The 22,374-nt window shown below is 31.8% G+C and overlaps 1 protein-coding gene across 1 annotated transcript in view; it reads right to left on the bottom strand.

The window, feature by feature from the left end:
- LOC110994907 (homeobox protein dve-1) overlaps nt 1-18,975 on the bottom strand; it is a 79,227-nt gene extending 60,252 nt beyond the window's left edge. Inside the window, exon 1 of the mRNA XM_022261824.2 lies at nt 18,797-18,975. Coding sequence (XP_022117516.2) covers nt 18,797-18,886 — 90 coding nt within the window. The 5' untranslated portion in view covers nt 18,887-18,975. The remainder of the gene's footprint in view (nt 1-18,796) is intronic.
- Nucleotides 18,976-22,374: the final 3,399 nt, after the last annotated feature.

Below are 22,374 nucleotides of genomic sequence, written 5' to 3'. Positions count from 1 at the left end.
TATAATTTACGTTTTTTTTATAAAAGGTCGTACCTTTCTCGAAACAGTACAGGCCATTATAGACCGCCATATAACTTCTTTGTGAATTAGTAGTAACTGAAACTTCTCATAACATAAAAATATCAAAAATCTTTAATGTTTTAAATAAATAGATTGACTTGACGGTCGCATTCGGTCCGTTGGCCAAGTCAATCTATTTATTAAAAATATACAAGATAGTTATTTTTTATATGGTCAGTATAAGATGTTTTTAGGTTAATCTAATTACGTATTTACTCACAGAAACTCCCTTAAGTAGAGACTCAATAAATAAACCGACTTGGATCTCACTTTTTACGGTAGCAACTGAGTGACCTTTTTTCATAATTTTTATGATATTATTAATAATTATTACAGTCTGAATTATTACTTTATCAGTACGTATTAATTATGTAGACAGTACAGAACATATAAGCCTTATAAAATTGTAGTATTTCCATTATGGCATAATTTATAAGTCACAGAAGTTTAGTTCATTCTGTATCAGATTCAGCGTATCTCATTTTTCAAACATTAGAGCACTTTTTTTATTAAATATAAATAATAATTGTCGTAATTAAATGTATTTTTCTGTACATATATTTTAACTTAGAATACCCGTTGCTCTATCTTTAAATAAATTGTCGTGATTTGTGTTTAAGTAAATAAATATGTAATTAAGTTAGGGTAAAGTATTTTGTGTCAAAGTGCTTACACCTGTTACAATTTTATTATGGGTCAGAAGGCAAACCAGCAGGCAGTAGTAAATTAAGTGATAACCGCCGCCCAAGGACAACTGCAACGGGGCCTAATGGGTGCGTTGCCGGTCTTTCAGGAAAAGGCTCTTTAAATCATGCTTTTACATATTCAATATAAAAGCAGTTAATTATTTTAATTAAATAATTAATTATATTAATAAATGTTCTTATTAATTATCCCTTTAATTACGTTTCATCTGCTTCTTGGTGATGCAGTGAAATAGGTGGATAAGGATAGCTGAGTCAATTAAGTGCAAATTACGTGTAATCAATGAAACACCCCAAATTATTGATCGTATCTGGATTTAATTGATAAACGAATGATTTTTATCGAGATTATCATTCAAATTATTGATTAGTAATAGATATTGGAACGCATGTACTGACATTAAACTTAAAAATAGGTGAAATATTTTAAATGTTCCAATTTATTACTTGTGTGTACTTTGAAGTACAAGTTGAAGTATAAATTAGATGTTTTTATTATAAACTATAGACAAGTAGATTTAAGTTTTTTTTCTAGAACAGGGCAAACATCCACGAGGCTCACTTGATGTAAGTGAATAAAACACTCTCAATGAGAGAGGGCTCGCGAGTGCGTTGCCGGCCTTTTAAGAATTGGTACGCTCTTACTCTACTACTTAAAGGGCTCTAACTCGAATTGGTTCGAAAATACTTAATTTCTGTGGCAAATCAAGGGCGTAGAACTGAAGAGAAGAACTGGCAATAAACTCTCCGCCAATCTTTTTAATCGCCAATTTTTAACACATTATTTGTAAGGAGCTGCAACTATTACACCATGTTCCATATGACATCTTGAGTAATAAAATAAATTAAAAACAAAGATTTGTCCTCTATCAGCAGGAGGCATGGTGAAATAGGAGCACTCACTTACATACAAACTTTTATATGCAATACCTCGATTAATAAAACCACAGTGTTAACCCTAACAAAGACTCATAGGGATTCCTTAACCATAACACGTAGTTAGGAATGAAAGCATCGAATTGAGGACTGGTGGTTATTGGTCTGTGTCAACTGGCCTCACGACAATACAGAGTGGAATCGTTTGTTTTATTTATTTACTACAAATTTTTGTTAACTAAAAATGTATAAAGACTTATCTTAATATATATATTTCTTGTGTGCGTGTGTATGTGACTGAACTCCTCCTAAACGACTGGACCGATTTAGACGAAATTTTTTGTGTGTGTTCAAGGGGATCTGGGAATGGTTTAGATTCACAATTTTGTCCGCTGGACAATGTTTTTTTAATTAATTTTCAATTTATTAGTTGTTGTTGATTTTGGAATGTTTTACATTGGATCCGACAGACGGCGCTACCATCGCAGTGTCAAATTTTAAATAATATTCGAATTTTAATCTGTCCCGAAATTTAAAAAAGGTTTTGTTATCATTGTGTTATATCGTGTGTGACCATGTGCTGGATCGTTAGATATTGTCATAACATTTGAATAATAATTTTCATCAAAATGGCTTATTAAAAATTGAAATTTTGAAATTAAAGACGTGTAGACAGGACAACGTCTGTCGGATCCGCTAGTATAGTATAATAACTTGAAATCTATACATAAAACTATGTACTGTGTGCAAAATCTTAAATTTTTAAATTCAAAAGCCCAAAAAGTCAGCGCCACCTATCGTCCAAAAATGGTACTTATCTTCAAATGTCGCACGCACCAGATATACAAAGAGATATTTGATGTCCAATTGCACTACCTTTACATGTGCACACTTTACCTACATCATAATAGTAAATAACACTAAACACTGAAGAGTGAGTGTGGCAGTGTATCTTTAATGCTGGCTGCATTTGCTCGCGGTATTGCGATACTAATTCGTTGAGCTAGGAAAGCTTCAATTAGCGCTAAAAATCAAAGTTAAAGGAAAGACTTCAATTAATTTACTATCCAATATATTTAATATAAAAAATGAGGTCTATAAAAGTAATCCGTCCCCACACACACGAGCATACATTTCGCGTAAACAAAGCACTTAGTCGTGGGGGTGCATGCATGTTTACACTCGCATGTGGGTAGGTTAATGATAGTGGGTTTCCGTCCGTCACACCTGAGAGCCTCCAACCGCCACTGGGATATACCCCTCAAACCCTACCCCGCACCCCTTAATTCAATGACGCATTATGCGTGGTATAAATATAGAGCTGTTCTAACAAGTATACAAGAACGACATTCTGAGGCTAAATGAACGTAATAATGCAAAGTGTTTTAATTTATAAGGCCCATTGCGTTTTTGATAATATAATGATTTTGGTATCGTTTATCTGTAATAAAAAAACATTGGTAAATCGTGGTCGGTTACTTAACAGTATATAAAATAAGAGGTTTTGTTATGAACGACTGTATTAAAACCTTTTTACACTTTGAAACAAAAATAATTTGTAAACTTTTAAAAAGTAGTTTCATATATGATCTATTTTTTAATTTAATTGTTAAAATGTGGTTTTTTTTCCAGTTTTTATTGTTGTTGCTGATGACATTAACATACAGCTGAGATGGGCCCATTTTTTTATGAAGTAATTGAGTTATATAGTTCAATATTTCTAAGAAAATTATCACAATTTTCCACACACTTTTCCTTTTTTTATGGACATTTAATTTTTTTGGGAACAACCGGGCAGAAGACTTATCTTAGATGTTAAATGTTACTGTTACCCATGGACACTCTCATTGCCAGAGGACTCGCGAGTGCGCTGCCGGCCAAAACTGAGTCATGTGCTATAGTTATTCAAGTATAATTGTAACAGTGACATTACAATGATAGGCATTGTAATATTACACCGATTTAAAATTACTTATCGATAAAACTAATCGTTATATTAATTAAATTACGATAACAAAGCATTATGAGTGGATTCATGTGATTGCAGATAACATAACAGATAAATGATTTAAATAATATACGTAGATTTGATTTTACCCATACCACATTCTATTACTTCCGCGATACACTTTTATCGAATAGTGTTTATTTTTCAGTTATGAAATAACGATACAAATCAGTCAACACGAGGCCATGATAATTTTTAAAGTTATTATTTAAAATAAATAAATCTCGTTTTAATATTTTTTACTGAAAACTTTATCAATATCACCTTATATCACCTTTTATCACCTTAAAATAAAGCAAGGTTAAAATTAAACATGGAATACAAAAGTGACTGTTAATAATACTATTTTGAACTTGATTTTAAGTTTTTTGTATAGTGTAAAAAAACTTCATTTTCTATGGATATTGTATCAGCCCCATATAATTACCAAGCGAGACTTCTGCGAACCATAAAAGTTTTAAAGAATAGTAAGAAGTTCAATTAATCCTAATTTGCCCGCTAAGATTAAGCCCGCGATATGGCATTATAAGAACCCTTTACTTTCAATTCCCTTCCATTTTAAGCCGCTTTAAAGGAGTTTGACAAACACGGGGCTTATAATGCGTAACGGAATTATTGGGGAGCACATTGCTTGGTTTTCTACTTCGCTTTTGACCCTTAAATAATATCGGTTGTTTAGAAATAACGTTTATAAATCGTACACTACGTCGAAATATATATATTACTCCATACCTTTTTTTTTTAACTAAACTAAAAGTTTTATTATGAAATATATTTAAATTGTCCATAAAACTCTTTTGTGTTTTTAAATAAACAAAATATTATTATTATTTTAATATTACCATACCAGACCATTAAACCATTTTTGAAATGTTTATCATTAGTAACAAAAAATATAATTTAATAAAATTAATATTTTGATTATTTTTTATTTCATTGCTGTCAGCATTAAAGACACCACTGATACTGTCACAGCGAACAAACATTAAAATTTGTTATATTTTAAGTATGTACTTCATTATACAAAATTAATTAGATTCTCTCTTATAAATAGTACGAGATATAAGAACGACATAATATTATTTTTAATCATAAATCGTTTATCAAACATTCTATCTTATATGTTATATTTACAGTTTAATATCCAATCAAAGCATATGAATAATGTGCGAGCCAATGTTGTACATTTGCTCACTCAGGCTTTCTTAGTTTTATAATCGTGGTGATTTTCCAAATCGTCGGAGTTACACCCCGATGTTATAGCCAGACGTAGAGACTCACTTCGTTACATACCAATTAACATTCCATTATTTCGCTTATATTCTATTGTTGTACGCGAGTAGCTAATAAGGAGTAAAACTAAAATGTTCTTTTATTTAAAGAACCCCGTTGACCCAAGTACAAAGAAATATTTAATTAATCTTTTATTTATTTTATTTTATTGATAAAAAGCTTGCCAACGCTTGGCACACTGTTACATCGCTAAAAAATATCACTAAATACAATTTTAAATGTGACAAGCACTAATAGGCAAACATGACATACACGAAGAGATCTTATATTAAACAAAACAAAACAACTATTTGAAAAAACAAAAAAAATCACTAGTAAAAAAATAAACTTAAGAAACTAAATAAAAAAAAATTAAAAAATTAAACAAAAATCGATTTCAATGTGTGAGGTGAGTCTATGGACATCCAGACCTAGCTCGCTCGCTTTTTCACTGTTTTACTAAAGTACTGTTTAAGGGACTACTAAATACTTCAACTAATCTGTATATGACTGAACTGCTTAGCTTAGTAAGAGCAATACGATTATTACGTACGTGTATGATATAACTACAGTTGTGACATAAATAGAAAACTACACGCTTTTCTAAGCACTAAATGGGTGTTAAGAAGGTTTTACTAAGATTAATAAGTAGTTTTTCTTTTGTTAAGCCGATGCTTAGTTAAATACAATAATAGAATCTAATCTTACGTATATAAAAAAATCCTTATTGCTCTTCGTACAGTTTATATTGTCAGTTATTTGTAGAATTCCCTAATTTTAAATCTTTAGGGTCATTTTATTGACTTTTTGCGATTAAAGCGGATAGTTTATTGCCAGTTTTTCTCTTCCGTTCTACGCCCTTGATTTGAGAACTGGCAGTAAATGTAAATTCACAATTACATATAAGTGTACTTATTTACCTATAGGAATAAAGATATTTTTGTTTGTTTGTAAAAGTAGACGTGGTTATGGCAACATATTTTAGAATTAAAAGTCTATTAACTATTGTATTTGTATATTATTGTATTTCACTTGTATATCCATTCTAGTCTGGTTGATACCTGTGTCACGATAAACCTTTCAAGTAGCAATGTCAGTTTTTATTTGTTGCTTTGGGGACAACAACAAGAGACTTCAACAACTACTGGTTCGTAATTTAAAAATATTATTGTGCTAATCTAGTTGCGAAGCTAATGACAAGTTAACGGGCGAAGTATGGCACAGCTAATGAGGAAAACTAAGAAAGATAAACCGTTGGTTACAATGCATAAGAAGAATAGGTTTATCGACGCATTACCAATCTAACTGTTATCGTTAAGTTAATATAAAAACATAATTATTGTAATGATCATCCCAGTATGGGATTGTTTATGCAAATATTCATTCTAATTAAGAAGGAAATTTTTCATCATACTTTGCATACGAAGCAAAAACCACATGCATGGGGTATCAGTTCATTGTCGTCGAGTTGACTGATCTATCGACGTTTGTAAGCCTATTTCTACATTTCCTTTTACGCAAGCAATTAAAACTTAATAACACGAGTATTTTTAATATAATTTTCCTATTTGCTCCTAATCGAAACTTAAACTTTTTGGATTAGAAAAAATTAAAGGGAAAACTCAGTATCCTACCTAACTCTATTTGATGTAACGCTGTTAAACCATGGATAACATGTAACTTGATGATCAGATATATACCTACTGGTATGTTTTGTTTCATGTGTCATTATTCTCACTTAGGCACCCCAAAAGGTAGCCTGATGGACCTTCATTAGGTCTTATATTATACAAATTATATAATAATTATTTTCAGTTCGTAAATCCTAAGGCTTGGTGGTTCTGTTCTTGGAGCTTAAAGCTTTCGCGATGCTACTTTCACATAAACATGCACATCTGAATCTTAGTTTAAAAAATATTTATCAGGCATCAATGGAAGCGTTTGAGATCGTCGGTGGATAGTGGTGGGCGGAGAGTTAATTACTTAATTTCAATGCGTGCACAGACGCGTGTGATTTCTAACGCAATACTGCAATTAGGTACTTTAACGCACTTTTTATTTGTTATATTATCGATATAACCTACCTTAAGACTCTTTATTTCAGAAATGTTTAAAAAAATTACCTTGAAGGGACCTCAACTCACTCTCCTTTTTTTCTGAATTGGATAAGACATATCTATCATAGACTTCGGATAAATATCCACACTGCGCACTCCTAGGGCGGCCTTTGACTTCACTGTTTTTGTCAATGCTTTAATAGTATTAATACAAATGTATCTGCCGCTAATACATAGAAGTAATCCAATACATATGACTCTTATGACGTCACGATTCATTCCATTAAAAATAATTTACGTGTAACTCCATATAGCTTGCTCGTTTTATATCTCATTTGGGCAAATTAGGTGTAATTAAGTAAAATTATGGCGGTTACAGAGTGGATTCCTTACGTGCGTGTTTTAAACGCGTTTGACCGAACCTGCGATTTCCTCGATTTTAAATAAGCATAGTGCGTGACAAGTGCGCAGACGCACATTTTTACACACATTCTCACTTTCGTGTGATCTTATCGCGGTTCGATATTCATAATACGCCATTATGTAGGCTGATGCTTATATATTAATTATTTTTATTCAGAGCTTTCCAAGACATGTACAAAAAACTTATATAATCAAAGTTTATAATTAATTGTAAGTTACAATTTTTCAAAGAGCTAATTATACATACTTTTAGAATTACATTGATTTGAAAAGATTTTTTCGTTATGTTTGAGTTAATATGTTTCATTATTATTATTACTACGTATGTTACGAATATTTGTGTGTTATATAGGTAACCTTATGCATCAAAAATAATTAATATAACAATAAAGGCCTTACATATGCTGCCAGTTCTTAAATATGAGGCGTAGAGCGGACGAGAACTGACAATACATTTTAAGGTTAGTAGAGTTAAAATTTCTCTTTGTAGACACAATATAAGGGTATAGTTTATGTAATAAAAACGGCACTACAGCTGCATACGTAATTGTTAATGCTCTATAAATGTTTATTTGCATAGTCATGTGGTTAGCAGTGGATTACTAATATCAGTACAATAAAAAACGTTATCAAGCAATGGCCATTGGTCTCAGGGCTGCCAACAAAATCGCATATTATTATCCACTACTTGTTTTTACAAGCATAGAATACAAATCAATACTCTAAATATGAACAAGGTGATATGTAGTGCAACTAATTCTATAAGCAATAAACAAATTTTGCAAAGTGCGACTATCGCCAACATATCGCTTATCTAGATTAGTTTATAGATAACCCATTAAATACATCATTATATTAATTATTTATTTATATAATGCCGAAAATTAATCACATACATGAGTTTGTACGCACCAAATACCCACACTTTTGTTTAGTTTTAGATAATATATACACATACATTTGCAGAACACGAGGTACAAAATATACGTAATAAATATATTGCTAAGGAATAGTGGACAGGACTGGACTAAAGTCAACTTTAAGTAACAAATTTTAAAAGCACGTTAAAAAGGTCTCATATAAAGCTAAACCTCATGTCCCCTGTCCCCCTAATACATTTTACCGCTGTGTGCGTTTCCGTAATTTCCCTGCGCAGTCGCCGATCGAAATGATTGCTCACGCGTTTCGCATCACTCACCCCTGCCCCTGGGATAACGCCTAACGATTTACATATAATATAGTATGCACCACGAATATATCAATCGCTTTTTGCTGTAATCTAACGAAGCTGAACATATACGGATTCTCATGAGGTAGGGGCAAAGGTTTTTGCGAAATGATTTATGTAACTATGACCCATTAACATTTTTATTCCATGGGAATAACGGAAAGCTGGTAATGAACTTTGACGAATTGCTCTCTAAAAGTTTAGATTTAGCAATAGATAGAGCAATTAATCGCAGTCCGAGTAGGTATATATTTTTTGTCTAGATGATTTCTCGACTCTTCGCCGGATAGTACTTATTAATGGATAGGAAAAGGTTTATTGTTAATTTTATAGAAATAACTTTAAAATATTCTTATTTGCAATTTCGCTACACATAAGCTGTAAATAAATAAATGATAAAGACAAAATATCAATTGCAACATCGCTTCACGAAAAAGGAAAAATAATATTTTTTGTACGATCGACTTATTACCGCTATATTCAAAAACATGTAATTCTATATATTGTCATAATTTGACAGTTTTAATTTTAATAGCACTTTTGAAAGTCTCATAGTCAAAATTTCATAGTGAGCTGTGTCGTTGTACAATTTTGTGATATTTAATTCATAGTAAATCTTATTTATCAACAATTCTATGTAGAGGTTTCGAAACATCTATTTTTAACATTATCGGGAACAAATTGTTAGAGCTTTACAATTCTGAATAAACGCTAATTCGATAACAATTTCTGAAAATATGAATAAAAAACAATGCATTATTATCTACAACATGCACCACATGGTCTGGGCGTGGCGACAGCCCTATTGTTTATACCACGATTAAAACCAATTCAAATACTAACTCGCACTCAAAAATTAAGCTCGAGTGGTGCTACCGAACCTTTTGTTTTAGACACAATACGCACTTGGTTCACGAACTGTGTTCAACGTCGCTTTACATGTTTAGGGCTGATCCTTAATTCGAGCACTTTCAATTCCTATTAATGTGCAGACGTATATTATTAATTAAGATTATAATATTTTTAGAATTTCAATTTTTTACGTATATTCTAATAATTTTTATGTTGTTTCAATTTGTTTTTTTCCACATAATTATTCTATCTTAACCTACTAATGAAATAGAACAATACTATAATACTCACACCGGTTATCCTAAATAAAAAACTATGTATGTACTTAAGTATACGCGTTCTTTGGCATAAGGTCAAAATCTTTTCAAAAATTTTATTCTACATTTGTAGAAAAAACGACAATTGCAGTAGAAAAAAAGGTATTTAATAGTTTATATGTTTTAGTATAGCGCATTTTCTAGTAAAAAAAAGTTTATATAAATGACACAAAAAAGCTAAAATATTGACCATAGCTAACTTCAAGGTGTCGGTTTTTTGTTCGCGCATCGTAAAAATTTACTATCATCATTTTTCTAAACCGCCAAAAGAAGTAACTTCAATAATATATTTAAATTGAGCACTTATAATATAGCAGTATATACTGTGTTTGATATAGCCAGCAACTCTTGTGGTTTTAAACTTCTAACAATTTTAGCATTAATTTAACTATAATTAATATTTGCTTTATATTTTTCGTTTACTTTCAAGCACTCAGTATATTGCATTACTCAAAAATATATTTTTTTGAAAGGCCAATTAAAGTTCCGATTCCTGGATGGTATAAAATCATGTTTTGAAATTGTCAAGCGCGTAGAATGGATTAAACATGGGGTGCTCGAAAGTACTCCAGGCTGCGCCGGCGCAGACGACAGCTGAGCTTTGAGATTTTTAGTAATTAACCGTTCTATTGTGCCTTTATTAACGACGTGTATGGCGATTACTATCACCGACTTTCCCCTTATTACTTATATGGGAAATTAATTTGTCACGAGGACAGTTGCAGTTAACCCTAAAACAAGGGCTTGGGTTTTAAAACTCAAACTCAAAATGGCTTTATTCATATAGGTAAACAAGAAGTAAATTAATTATAAATTTACATTTACTACCAGTTGTCAAGTCAAGGGCGTAAAGCGGGCAAGAAGAACTGGCAAGAAACTTTCCGCCACTCTTTTTAATCGCTAAGTATTGAGTCATACAAATGGTTTGAACTTATAAATACAGTATTAAATGAGACAAAATTATAATATTGAATTAATTATCATATATTAAGTGCTTTCTAGCTTAGTAAAGTTTTGTCTAACAATTATATAACGTAGTTGACACATGAATATCCCGAAGTTCTAGAGGATTCGAAAATAAAATAAAATAAAAAAAATATTTATTTTACTCAAAACAAATATTACATTCTACATATTACAATATTCAGTGTGGTTAACCTTATACATAATATACATCTATGAAAAATTCTAGATAATACGATTTTGTATCATTGTCCTTTTCACTGTTTACAAATATTTTAATTATTTTGCTTGGTTCAGAAGTATAGTAAAAATAAATGTCTTATGAAGTTTTGCACTTCTTGTAATTTTTTCACAGTGGTTACCTGGAACCAATCGCTAGAAAGCAATAAGTCAGCCAGTTGTCTTCCTGGTAATTTATTTTTTTATTATACTATATTTCTATGTACTTGCAACGAAGTATTTATAAATAAAAAAACATGGCGTTGTTCGTGTTTATTAGTTAACAATATTAATATGATTTTTTATCATACTTTTCGGCAACTCATACGACTCATGTATGACAAATTACTTGTAAAGCTTTCACAAGGTAGGACTAATATACTTTAGCTGGAGGCGAATTGTGAAAAACAAGAATAAAAGCAGCCAAAATGCAACAACTTGTTTCGCCTACAGCTGCAAATAATCCCACACGAATAATGAGTATCCCAAAGCGAGTCGTGTTTGGTGGTAATGTAAAAAGTGGACCATAATCACGCGCAGTGTAATATTTACGCATACTTTATCGTCAATCAATAATTAATATCTGGATGCTGAGACGCTCCCGAATTTCGCCGAGAATGACGGGATTGCGTTCGGGTAATCGAACCGGCAAAAAATGAAAATGAAACAAATGCGAAATACTCCATTACGTGGACACAAGCTGCGTGGAGGTGTCATTTATTACAAGTGACATATGGATTTATTATATATGTACATTTAAATATGTTTATATTGTTGTATAAAAAACAGTATTATTTTAATGTGGCCTAGTGGTCGTAGGTTCGATGCCCGGCTGTTCACCAATAGACTTTGGTTGTGTAGTGAAAATATCGTGAGGAAACCGGCTGGCCTTAGTCGAAAAGTCAATGGCGTGTCTCCGGCATAGGAGGCTGATGCCTATTAGATTGACAAATGATTATGAAATGACAGGTACAGAAATGGGCCTAAAAAGTTGTAGCTGATTTATTTTGTAAAGTAAACAATTACCATATGCAATAAAATAATTGTAAAAACTTTTTTTTTAATTATAATTTGATTATTTAAATTATAATATGAAACATGTTTTTATGTAAAATTTAACACTTTATTTTAATAACACACCCAAAAAATATGCGAAAGTACATACGGTCTCATGAGAATATAATTAAGATATCATTCTCAGGAAAAACCTTTTCGAACGCATCTCCACACCACTCCTGTTCGTTCAGGCTCACATTACGTATGCAGGGCGCGGCGGGCCGTGGGCTACGTCAGCTATTTGCTTCTGACCAGAGGGCTAAGCCATTCAAGGCTAAGGCGAGGGGCAAGTTTTTGGTTAACTTGATCCACTCAGCACTCAACTTTCATTCCCAGAAAACAGATTGATCGACAATGCATTTCCTTAAAAATGAAACCAAACTGGAGCAATGGTCGGTTTTTACTTGGTCGTTTAAGGCGGCAAAAAACTTAATGAGTATTTTGAATTTTTCATTGATAGTATCTGATATTGATAGTATGAGAAACCTGTGTTAAGTAGTACCTTAATTTATTTCAGAAATCGAGTTGAAAATACTTTAAACATATAGTACCTACCGCCTGTTTAAAATTACATTTAAAAGACATGTAAATATGTGTGATTTGACATCATGTGCCTATTTTATTTTCTAGGCATATGGTATTTACAAAATATTGTAAAAACTATTTTAAAAAGTGTAAGGATGGAGTTTTTTGGTCATTCTCCTCCATATGAAACTATATTTAAAAATATTTTTAATTTCGTAATCTTGACTCAGGTCAGGACTTGCGTTCTCTCGGACGCACGACATTAATCAACACTATCTCTAACTTATTTATTAGTAATGTAGCAAATTAAGTCAATATTATATTACATACTAGCCGTATTATGTATATATAAAATTCTACAAAACATAAATCAGTAAATATCCAGTGTTAGTAACCCCTCATATAGTCAAATATAATTAGTTAAATGCTATACAAGATATATTTGTTTGCATACTCTGTGCTCATATCCTATTAACACAATCTGTAACAAACGCGCGTCCATTATTAATTGCACTCAGGCACTGAGATTATCCTTATTAGAACACCGCAAAGCTTTCCTTACGAACCGACACGTCTTAATTTAAGCAATATCGGATTACTTAATGTATTGTCGGCAGTCTATGGAATGTTTAAAGTTAGACAAAGAAGTTCGCTTTTCCTAGTTAATAGAAGATATTTTGAAAATATTAATAAATATTGTAAAAATTTGGTCCTAACAGGTGATCCTGAATCAATGAGAATGCATATGCAATAAAAAATTCACACGCACGAAAGAGAAAGAGATATGAAGAATTAATTATGAGAAATTAACTAATTAATATAAGCACAGATAGTAGAATATTTGTCAATTAATTCAATATCTTTTTAGTTAAGCCTACTGAGGGGTACATTCCTTAATTTTATCAATGAAATTTTGTTTTTAATTAATTTCCTAAAACCTGAAGTAGTTTATACATCGTATATATCTTGATAATTAAAAAAATGTATTAATAATTATTATATAAACATTATTATACATTGCAAAACTAAAACTTATTAACAACAGAACTTGTGGATTAGGTAAGTAATAGAAAAACGTAACTATTTCGAAATGTGTTACGAAAGTTAATTTAAAAGTGTAATTGACATTTGACAACTTGCGGACACAATCGCCTTGTCATATGATAGAACTCTTTGTTAATAAAACCTTGATCACGTAGAAAATTTGTGAATTTAATAATTCAAAAAAATCTCTTATTAAATTAGATCTTTATGTTAAAAATTATTTGCCGTTCGTTTGTTTCTTTTAAACTCGAGAAAGGTTCGACCGATTTGTTTGATTATGATCGTAAAATATTTGTGGAAGTTCAGGGAAGGTCTACAGGAACATAAAAAATAATAAAATAAAAGTAACAATTGATTTTACCAAAACTGTACTCGCTCGGAAATCTTGGAGGAACTTTGTTCTTTTTAGATGTAACAAATTATCACTTGGTTGACACATATTTACAGCCTTTAGATATTTGTGTTTCATTTCATTCATCTCTTTAAAGATCCGATCACATTGGTCTGTTTTAAAAAAATATATTAAGTTTTGACACAAAAGTAGGTGTGATAGTTTGAAATAAAAAATAATTTTACATGCATTTTAAGTCTTCACTATCAGTGTGTATAAAAAATTTAGTCGAAATGAACAATTCTCCTTTTTTAATTACTTATCAATTCATGAATATAAAACTCATAAATGTATCGAAAGTAACGAAAAAATAAATCTCTTCTTAAACTTTTTTAAGGTTAAATATTTAAAAGGCAAGTATGTTACCTCTGTTACGTGAGTACACTGCGTTCACTGCGTCGTTCGCGGTAATTGCTGCCCGCGCGCAGATTATCAGAAGCAAGTGCGTTCGATAAGGCAAGCTCACGAATGCGTGTTATTAAATTTATTCCTTTTTCGCCGGAATCTGCATAATAAGGGGGGCAAAAACACAGGTAACCGCTAGATTGCGAGCCCCTAAAGAAATGCCTTTGTTTTGCATATACTCAATGATTATTTAGTGAGCTTTAATATGCCTAACACAGATTAATTTGTCACAGTGATAAAACAATGAATATCTATGTTGTCTTCTCTTACACGGCCGAAGTAATTTACGGATATTCTAGTCGTGACAATTAGTAAACTTTTTGTTATAATTATTATAGAGTCATTTCAGTAGGGGACTACTTTATATAAGGTATTCTACAATAATTTACAATAGACAAAATATTTATATTATAACATTTATCGCCCACGTTGCGCAAATCCTCTCACGTAGCAAATTAAAGAGGCCTTCTTTTGTAATTCATAACTCATTAAGGTCATGAAAGTATCGAATAATTGGCTTCGATTGGCAGTTGTTTTTGTCTCGAATAAGATTTAAAAACTCTGGTGTAATGGATAACATAAGCCAGTTACATTTATGAATGCTTTGTTGTCTTTGCTACTTCCACGCCGACCTTTAATAAAAATAGAACTAGTTTTAGAAATCTTATTCATATAATTAATAATTATATGTGTTCATTACCACATATATTGTTAAATGGGTTAGTTAATTTTCAGACTAAGGTATTATGTTAATATTGATGTTTAGATAACACGTGAGGATTATTTTAAAAATTGTTGTAATTTTCCATAATTGTTTAAAAAGTTTAAGGTTACGACTTGAGAATTTAAACATGTCCTTACAAGAAACAGATCGTTATCGTACATATACAAATACAGAGAGCATTATTCTTGATATTCAGACCTCATTAAGTATTATACTTTCAAAATTTGTCTCAGGTGCACGTGAGAAATGTGCTCTGTAACAGGATCAGAGGTAAAAACTGATCGCGCGTGTCAGCAGCCGTCCAGTAAATTATGGTTAGTTTTTGGCGTCGCCCGCGCAATGCTGCCTCGCAGCTTTTCATCTCCCCCCGTAACTACCTCACCCGGTCACAGACCCCGCGTCAATCTCGAATTATCCCGCACTCATTTTAATAATTTCCCCAAAAAACCGCAATGAAGATCTCATCTTCGCCGGGAGGCTTCTGCGTCTGCTGCCTCTTGACAAATCGATAAAGCGATATCGATTCGTTGAAAATGCCGCTCATTGTAACGCCAAAATTAATCTCGGGGTTTAGCTACGTCACAAAGGCTGCGTGCCGGCGCGTACGGTGGCTATTACGGACACGTTATAATTACCTTTTTAAATAGTTTTTTTTTTCATTCTCCATATTAAAACGTCAATGTAAATAACTTGTTAGCCGCAATCTCATTTCTGGCCGATTGGATATTACAATAGTGTACGTGATTTGAGAAAGGTAACGGTGACGCCGCTTTATCCGCGAGATGGAGCCCATTATTGGGGCGCGTGTCTACAAGGCTATGAAATAGTTGATATCGATTTGTTAATCGAAAATTAAGTGTAATTTAAAATAAGTATATACCAATTTAAAAATCAAACATTCTACACACAATTCGTTTGAATGGTTTATCGCACAATTCTTAGTAAAATCTTGTTTTTAATAAAAAAATGCATGTAGGAATCATCGAATCTCGATTGCAGTACGTGTGTAATTGCACGGATTTATCTATTACGAACCGTCATCAGTTTTTGTGGTCGGCACGCGCCGACTTTCTATATACCATCTGGATGTAATTTGAGTGGTTTTTTGCGCCCAAATTATCTAAGTCATCGTCACGGGATAGCGGTGATTGGTTTATATTGATATCATAGATTTGTTCAAACTGTGAAGGTTGTCTACAAATCACCAAGTAATTAATGATTAAATCACTTTTGTGGATCTTAGAAGTTAAATCTTCAATTCTCTAAAGGTCGGCTACGCACCCGCGAGCCTTCTTGCTGAAAGACTTGCTAGACGGTATCACTTATTTACATAATTATTTTATAATATATAAATTAAATTAATATTTTTATCAAACTTTTTGGAGGTATAATCTCAAAACTATAAAAAAAATAATTTATAAACTATGCCGGCTGTGTTTACAAATCATCAAATAGTTAAAATAATTCTTGAAGATTAAATTACTATTACTATAACACAGATTCACATTTGTGTATTTCAGAAATTAAGGGCTTAAAAAATACCATCTCTGAGTTCAGTAACGCACTCGCCATCCTTTTGGCCGAGAGACTTAACAGTTTCTATAGGTATCATATAGGTATCACTTATGTATTTTTTCCTTCCTATAAAGTAGGTTTTATTTGTACTTACAACTTACAATTTTCAAAAAGTCTCATTTAACGTTTTAATTCGCCATTAGACTATGTTGATTACAAGATCTTTAAAGTATTTAGGTAAATGACAAAATGCGTCAACTACAATTGTAAATGGAGCAAACCTATACATAATCCACGATAATGGATTAACTCGCACGTATATTTATAAACAGCACTATCGGTTTAATCAGAAAGGCGATTCGTATAATGTCCGCGCGATTACATTATACCGATAACGCTCATAAAAAGTAGCGTAGATAAAATTGTTTAGAGTTTTTAACCGTAGACTATAGAAAAATTAAAAGTAAATTTCTCAATCTATAGTTTTTAAAATTAGTCTATTTAACACCACAGCTATTGATAGAATATATGATCTACGGTACAGATTATATTACGAGTCGCGGTTTGCGTACGATTCACTACTAGCCAGGGGTGCCCGGTTTTTAGAAGGCGTACATATAATTGGCGTATTTATTACCTTGCATTAAAATTTATTTTACAATGCACGAATAAGTAAGGTAAAAGCAAGATTGCCTTTACGTTAAACATTAAAATAAATATATATATGACTATGAATTATAGCATAGCTGAAAACCACTTTTTTATATGCACCTGTGTACTGACATAACACAGAATATGTAAAAATTATGTAAACATATGTACAACTATTATACCATATAAATCTAAAGTCATATAATTTTAAGGATTCTTTCTATGGAACACGTTTTTGCGTAAAAAGCCTATCAATAGAGAATAGAAATCACTAATAGGTGTTTCGCAAAATCAAACCGCAAGTGAACCTGTTCACAGCAGATTAAAAACCTATTAACTGCATAATCTACGATAAGCAATTTCCCAATACAATTAAATGAATATCGAGTACTCATTTTTTAAATTGAATTTTCTAAATTCCAATTTCAAATTTACTATCGTTGACAATGAATGTCACTCACAGTTTGAATTTGAAAAAAAAAACAAAAGATGCTTGTTATTATTGTAAGTTTTTATTCTAAAGACTATAAAATGATTTAGTTATATGATATTTAAAAATTGTTAGGACCTTATTGTGCTACTTTTTACAATCTTAATAAAACCAGGAATTCCGTTAGTAATGTAACAAATTATTATTGAGCAAAAAATGTAAGTAATAGGTGTCCAAACTATTCGTATTAAATATGAAAAAATACATTCCTGCTTATATATTTTCAACTATGAAGACTTTAGCATTACTATAAATTATTTAATAGGTAAGTTTTTAATTTAAAAAATAACTTTACTTGAATAAATCATTAACATAAAAGATATATTTTCTGACTCAAATACTTTTTAAATGTTGTCATGTGATTTGAATATTTAATCAAGTTATAAGTAAAATTACCTCTAATCCGAGTTTAATGAGGCTAACCACATCGTTAAGGATAATTAAGACAAAGTAAGATACCTTAATCGACGGATTTAATAAATAACAAATTGCAAACTATTTAGTGGACAACATATTAGTTGTCTTATGATATTTAAATAGTTGTTATATAATTTAAAAACTTCAGTAGATAATAAATTAAATGGAATTCTAAAACTTATATTTTCAAAGAGTTTTTTGTTCTACCTTATTTTAATCTAGATAACACTCACGAACATTACACGGCAAATAAAAAATCACAAACAAATCTATTATGCTAAATGCATCTGATCTTTTTGCATTTCTTAATAATTTCGTAGACTTCTGAAACATTTATTACTTTTGATTTTTGCAATACGTACTTTTTATATTTATTTGATAACATTTATACTAATTTACCTTATCAAGACGAGCAGTTATTGTTAGAGTGTAGGTAGGAATCAACTGACCATATCTAAGTTACCGTAACAGTAACTTATCGTATACACAATTTTGTCATTAATAATAAAACATAGTTATTTTACGAAATCACTCTGTTAAATCACACACAGTTTCATTTTAACAATAAAATCAAAAAAATTGATAAAAATCGCACTTGCCTGTGAAAGGTCACTCGGCGCCTCCGACTTGACCGTGTTGGCCGCAGCCCAAGCTTCAGCGAATGTCTCCATTGCACTCTGAAAGTCCATTTTTTTCGAGTCACGACATCAACATACCGAAACTGTCACTCATGTGTTCGATCCGTCGTAGCCCTACACACGTGCGTTCGTGCCGGCCGGCGGCGCGCGACTGGCTCGGCCCCGCCCAGCGAACCGCCCGCGTCGAGAAAAACCGATACCACCACAGCCTCCCGCTTCAGCGCTTTTCTTTTTAAGCCGATATTTTAACGAGTTTCTTTTTTTTTCATAAAGCCCAGCCCACGGTGGTTGGGCGGCCTTTGGATTATTTACACTTGTAATTCACAGATCGCTACTGTACTTAATTTGTTTCGCTGGGAGGGTGTTAGGCGTTATCTTGTAACGATTATGCGACGCGCTGATAGGTGTCTTTTTTGCGAGGCGCATCACGATCACGATATGAATTAAAATTAACTAGCGACCACTGAATTTCTAGCCGACCGCGTCAATCTTTATTCACTTCAACCAATATAATGGTATAGGTAATAGACTGTACGTCGTTTAATTTGCATACTAATTTTGAATTATTTTTACTAGTCATAAAAATGGCTAATTGTGGTATCCGAGCAGGCGGCACGAAGCATTTTTATTCATTAAATAAATCACCCCCGTTTCCCGACTGTTCTGTTCTCAAGAAAAAAATTGTCACGGCTTCCTCTAATTTTGTACGTGGCCGTTTAAACGGTATTACCTTCCGGCAAGCGGCATTTTATCTTAATTTCTATAGCTTCTGCCATATTACAGGTCAGCTCTGGGGAAATATAATGAGAAAATCGCCCAAATACAATAGACACAAGACCGTGCAGCCATTATCGTTTAAAAAAAATCAATGGCGTTACAACCTCTTTAGGTCTTGACCTCAGATTTCTGAATCTGTTCCATGATCATTTTAAATCTAATAGGCAGGTAGGTGATCAGCCTCCAGTGCCTGACACACGTCGTGGACTTTTTGGGTCTAAGACATATCGGTTTCCTCACGATGTTTTCCTTCACCGTTCGAACAAATGTTAAATACGCACATAGAAAGAAACTCCATTGGTGCACAGCCGTGGATCGAACCTAAGACCTCAGGTATGAGAGTCGCACGCTGAAGCCACTAGGCTAACACTTTTTTTACCTTTATCGTTTAGATGATTTAATTTAAACAAATTCTGTGACAAACCGTTCTATTTAATAAAAGCTATTGTTTACGTATCGTAAAATTATAAATACACATTCATAAAGTGGCAAATTGATATTTATTATATTGTTATATTATTTCTAAACACACATAGAATTATATTAAAAGGTACACAATGGTACAAAAAACTAAAACATACACAGAAAGATAACACTCTTTAGATATCATATGATGTTTTATTTTAATAAAACGTTTATCAAATACATTAACTAGGTGTGTTACGTTGAGTATAGAATAACACACAATAATTTCACATAGGACCCCATAGAATCACCCGTCACGTTTAACAAGATTGTTCTAAATCCACAGCGTATCTCAATTGTAAACAAAAGTATAATGAAATGTTTACAGTATTTAGATAATCAACACAATAATACAACCGTTATGACTTCGTGGAACAAGTAGGTCGCTTTATATCGACCGACTGGTAACAAAGATATTACCCGGCCCGGATAAAATGTAGTCCCTAGAAAACAATTGCTAACCGGGTATACAATTTAATCGTTTTATTACTTTTATAATGTACTTTCTTAAACATTCAATTTTGACCACGTTGAATATGAAATATTTCGATTGTATGAAAATCCCATGTGCAATTATTGAGAATTAATTCGTATTAAATTTATTAATTTATCAAACAAATTGTTGAATTTTGAACGCCTACAAAATCATTTTATGTTTTAATTCGATAGTGTAAAACACATTTCTGTATTGTTCTTTCGTAATTCAACAATTAATCAACGACATGATTATAATCGCGATTGGGAACTAAACTTAAACAGCAAATATTTTACGTTTATTTTTATTATGATCGCATGGTGTCCTCCTCCAACCCTTTCCACTGTTCTCTATCTTTTGCGACTCTTCTGTTACGTACTGTTAGTTTCAGTTCGTCCTGCCATCTTTTGCGTGGACCTCCTCTTCGTTTTACGTCTATTTTGCTCCATTTTTCATGGTAGCTCCGTAGCATATGACCCGTCCATCTGCATTTCATTTGGTCAATCTTAGTGAGAATGTCTGTCACACCTGTTCTAGCTCTTATGTCTGCGTTTATTTGTTTATCTAATTTTCATAGTCTTAGCATAGTTATCTATATAATTTTAATAACAATAAATTTATTGAATCATTTGAACTATTGATAGGAAGTTATTATATTATCAATTATAATTATTCCCGAATCTCGTCTCGTAATAACTACAATTTACACAAGACAACGAGTCAGAAGACAGACAGAACACGTACAGGTGTTATATATATATATATATAGTTTTATTATAAAATTTCAATAAAATCAAACGATAAACTGGATGATACACGTAAATGAACTTGAATAGTTTTAGCTCCAATGCCAAATACAATGCCACTGTGGTTCACCATTTAAGTGGTCACTTTCTCTATACATTTGTACATGGTAGGTATATGCTAAACACGTAGTATATGGATATGCAATATAGAGTGAAGTCAATAGCTGTACAGATCACTAAATATTACAATGTCGATCTAAACCTTTTTAAAGCGTTTCATAATTCTTCATCAAAACAATTTTTTACAAAAATATATAATTCGTTTGTTATTATTATCATTGCGAAAGAACTTTATACCAATTATAATAGAAATAAAGTACCTACTCCTAAATTTTACAAAAACTTATAAATCGAGGATCATATTTATAATGAATATTAGTTTGGATCAGTAATTATCAGCCGATGTAAGGAACACAAAAGAACCAGCCGAATTAAAAAACATACAAAACTTTCTTTCCGTTTAAGTACTTCTAAATAATAAAATCTGTAAGAATATCTTATATTGTCAATTGGATTGTTACTATTAAGTCCTCAAAGAACTAAACACTAACTTGTAACTGTTCAAATTTGCATCTTCTACGCATTAGTTAGCACAGATAGTTTGCCGATTCAAAGTGACGTATTTTATCCATATTTTACCGGTTATTTTCCAAAACATATAGTAAAGATTACTATAGTTGTATAAGTGTTTCGTCACCACTATGTAGAACAATGGGTTTATCATGATTTCACTAATTCTTATGTTTACATACGACAAAGTAAATGTAAAGTTCATTGAATTGATTAGCAGCAATGAATAGATAGGTGTTAAATATTCACAATAATTAACACATTTATTTTCCTTAATAACTGAGCAAGGTTAAGCTATTATGAGATTCACGCTAAAGCCTTATTGGCAATCGACAAGCCTTTTGACTTTAAAAATTTCAATTAAGCTACTGAAGTCTCAGGAGTTCAGTTCGACAGCCTTCATCTGTTTCTTCATATTACCAACCTGTAGGAATTACTGTTCCGCC

This window comes from Pieris rapae, chromosome 1, assembly GCF_905147795.1.
Source record: "Pieris rapae chromosome 1, ilPieRapa1.1, whole genome shotgun sequence".
Classification (NCBI taxonomy): Eukaryota; Metazoa; Arthropoda; class Insecta; order Lepidoptera; family Pieridae; genus Pieris; species Pieris rapae.
The sequence above is the reverse complement of the archived record's forward strand: the minus strand, read 5'-3'. Positions and strand labels throughout refer to the sequence as shown.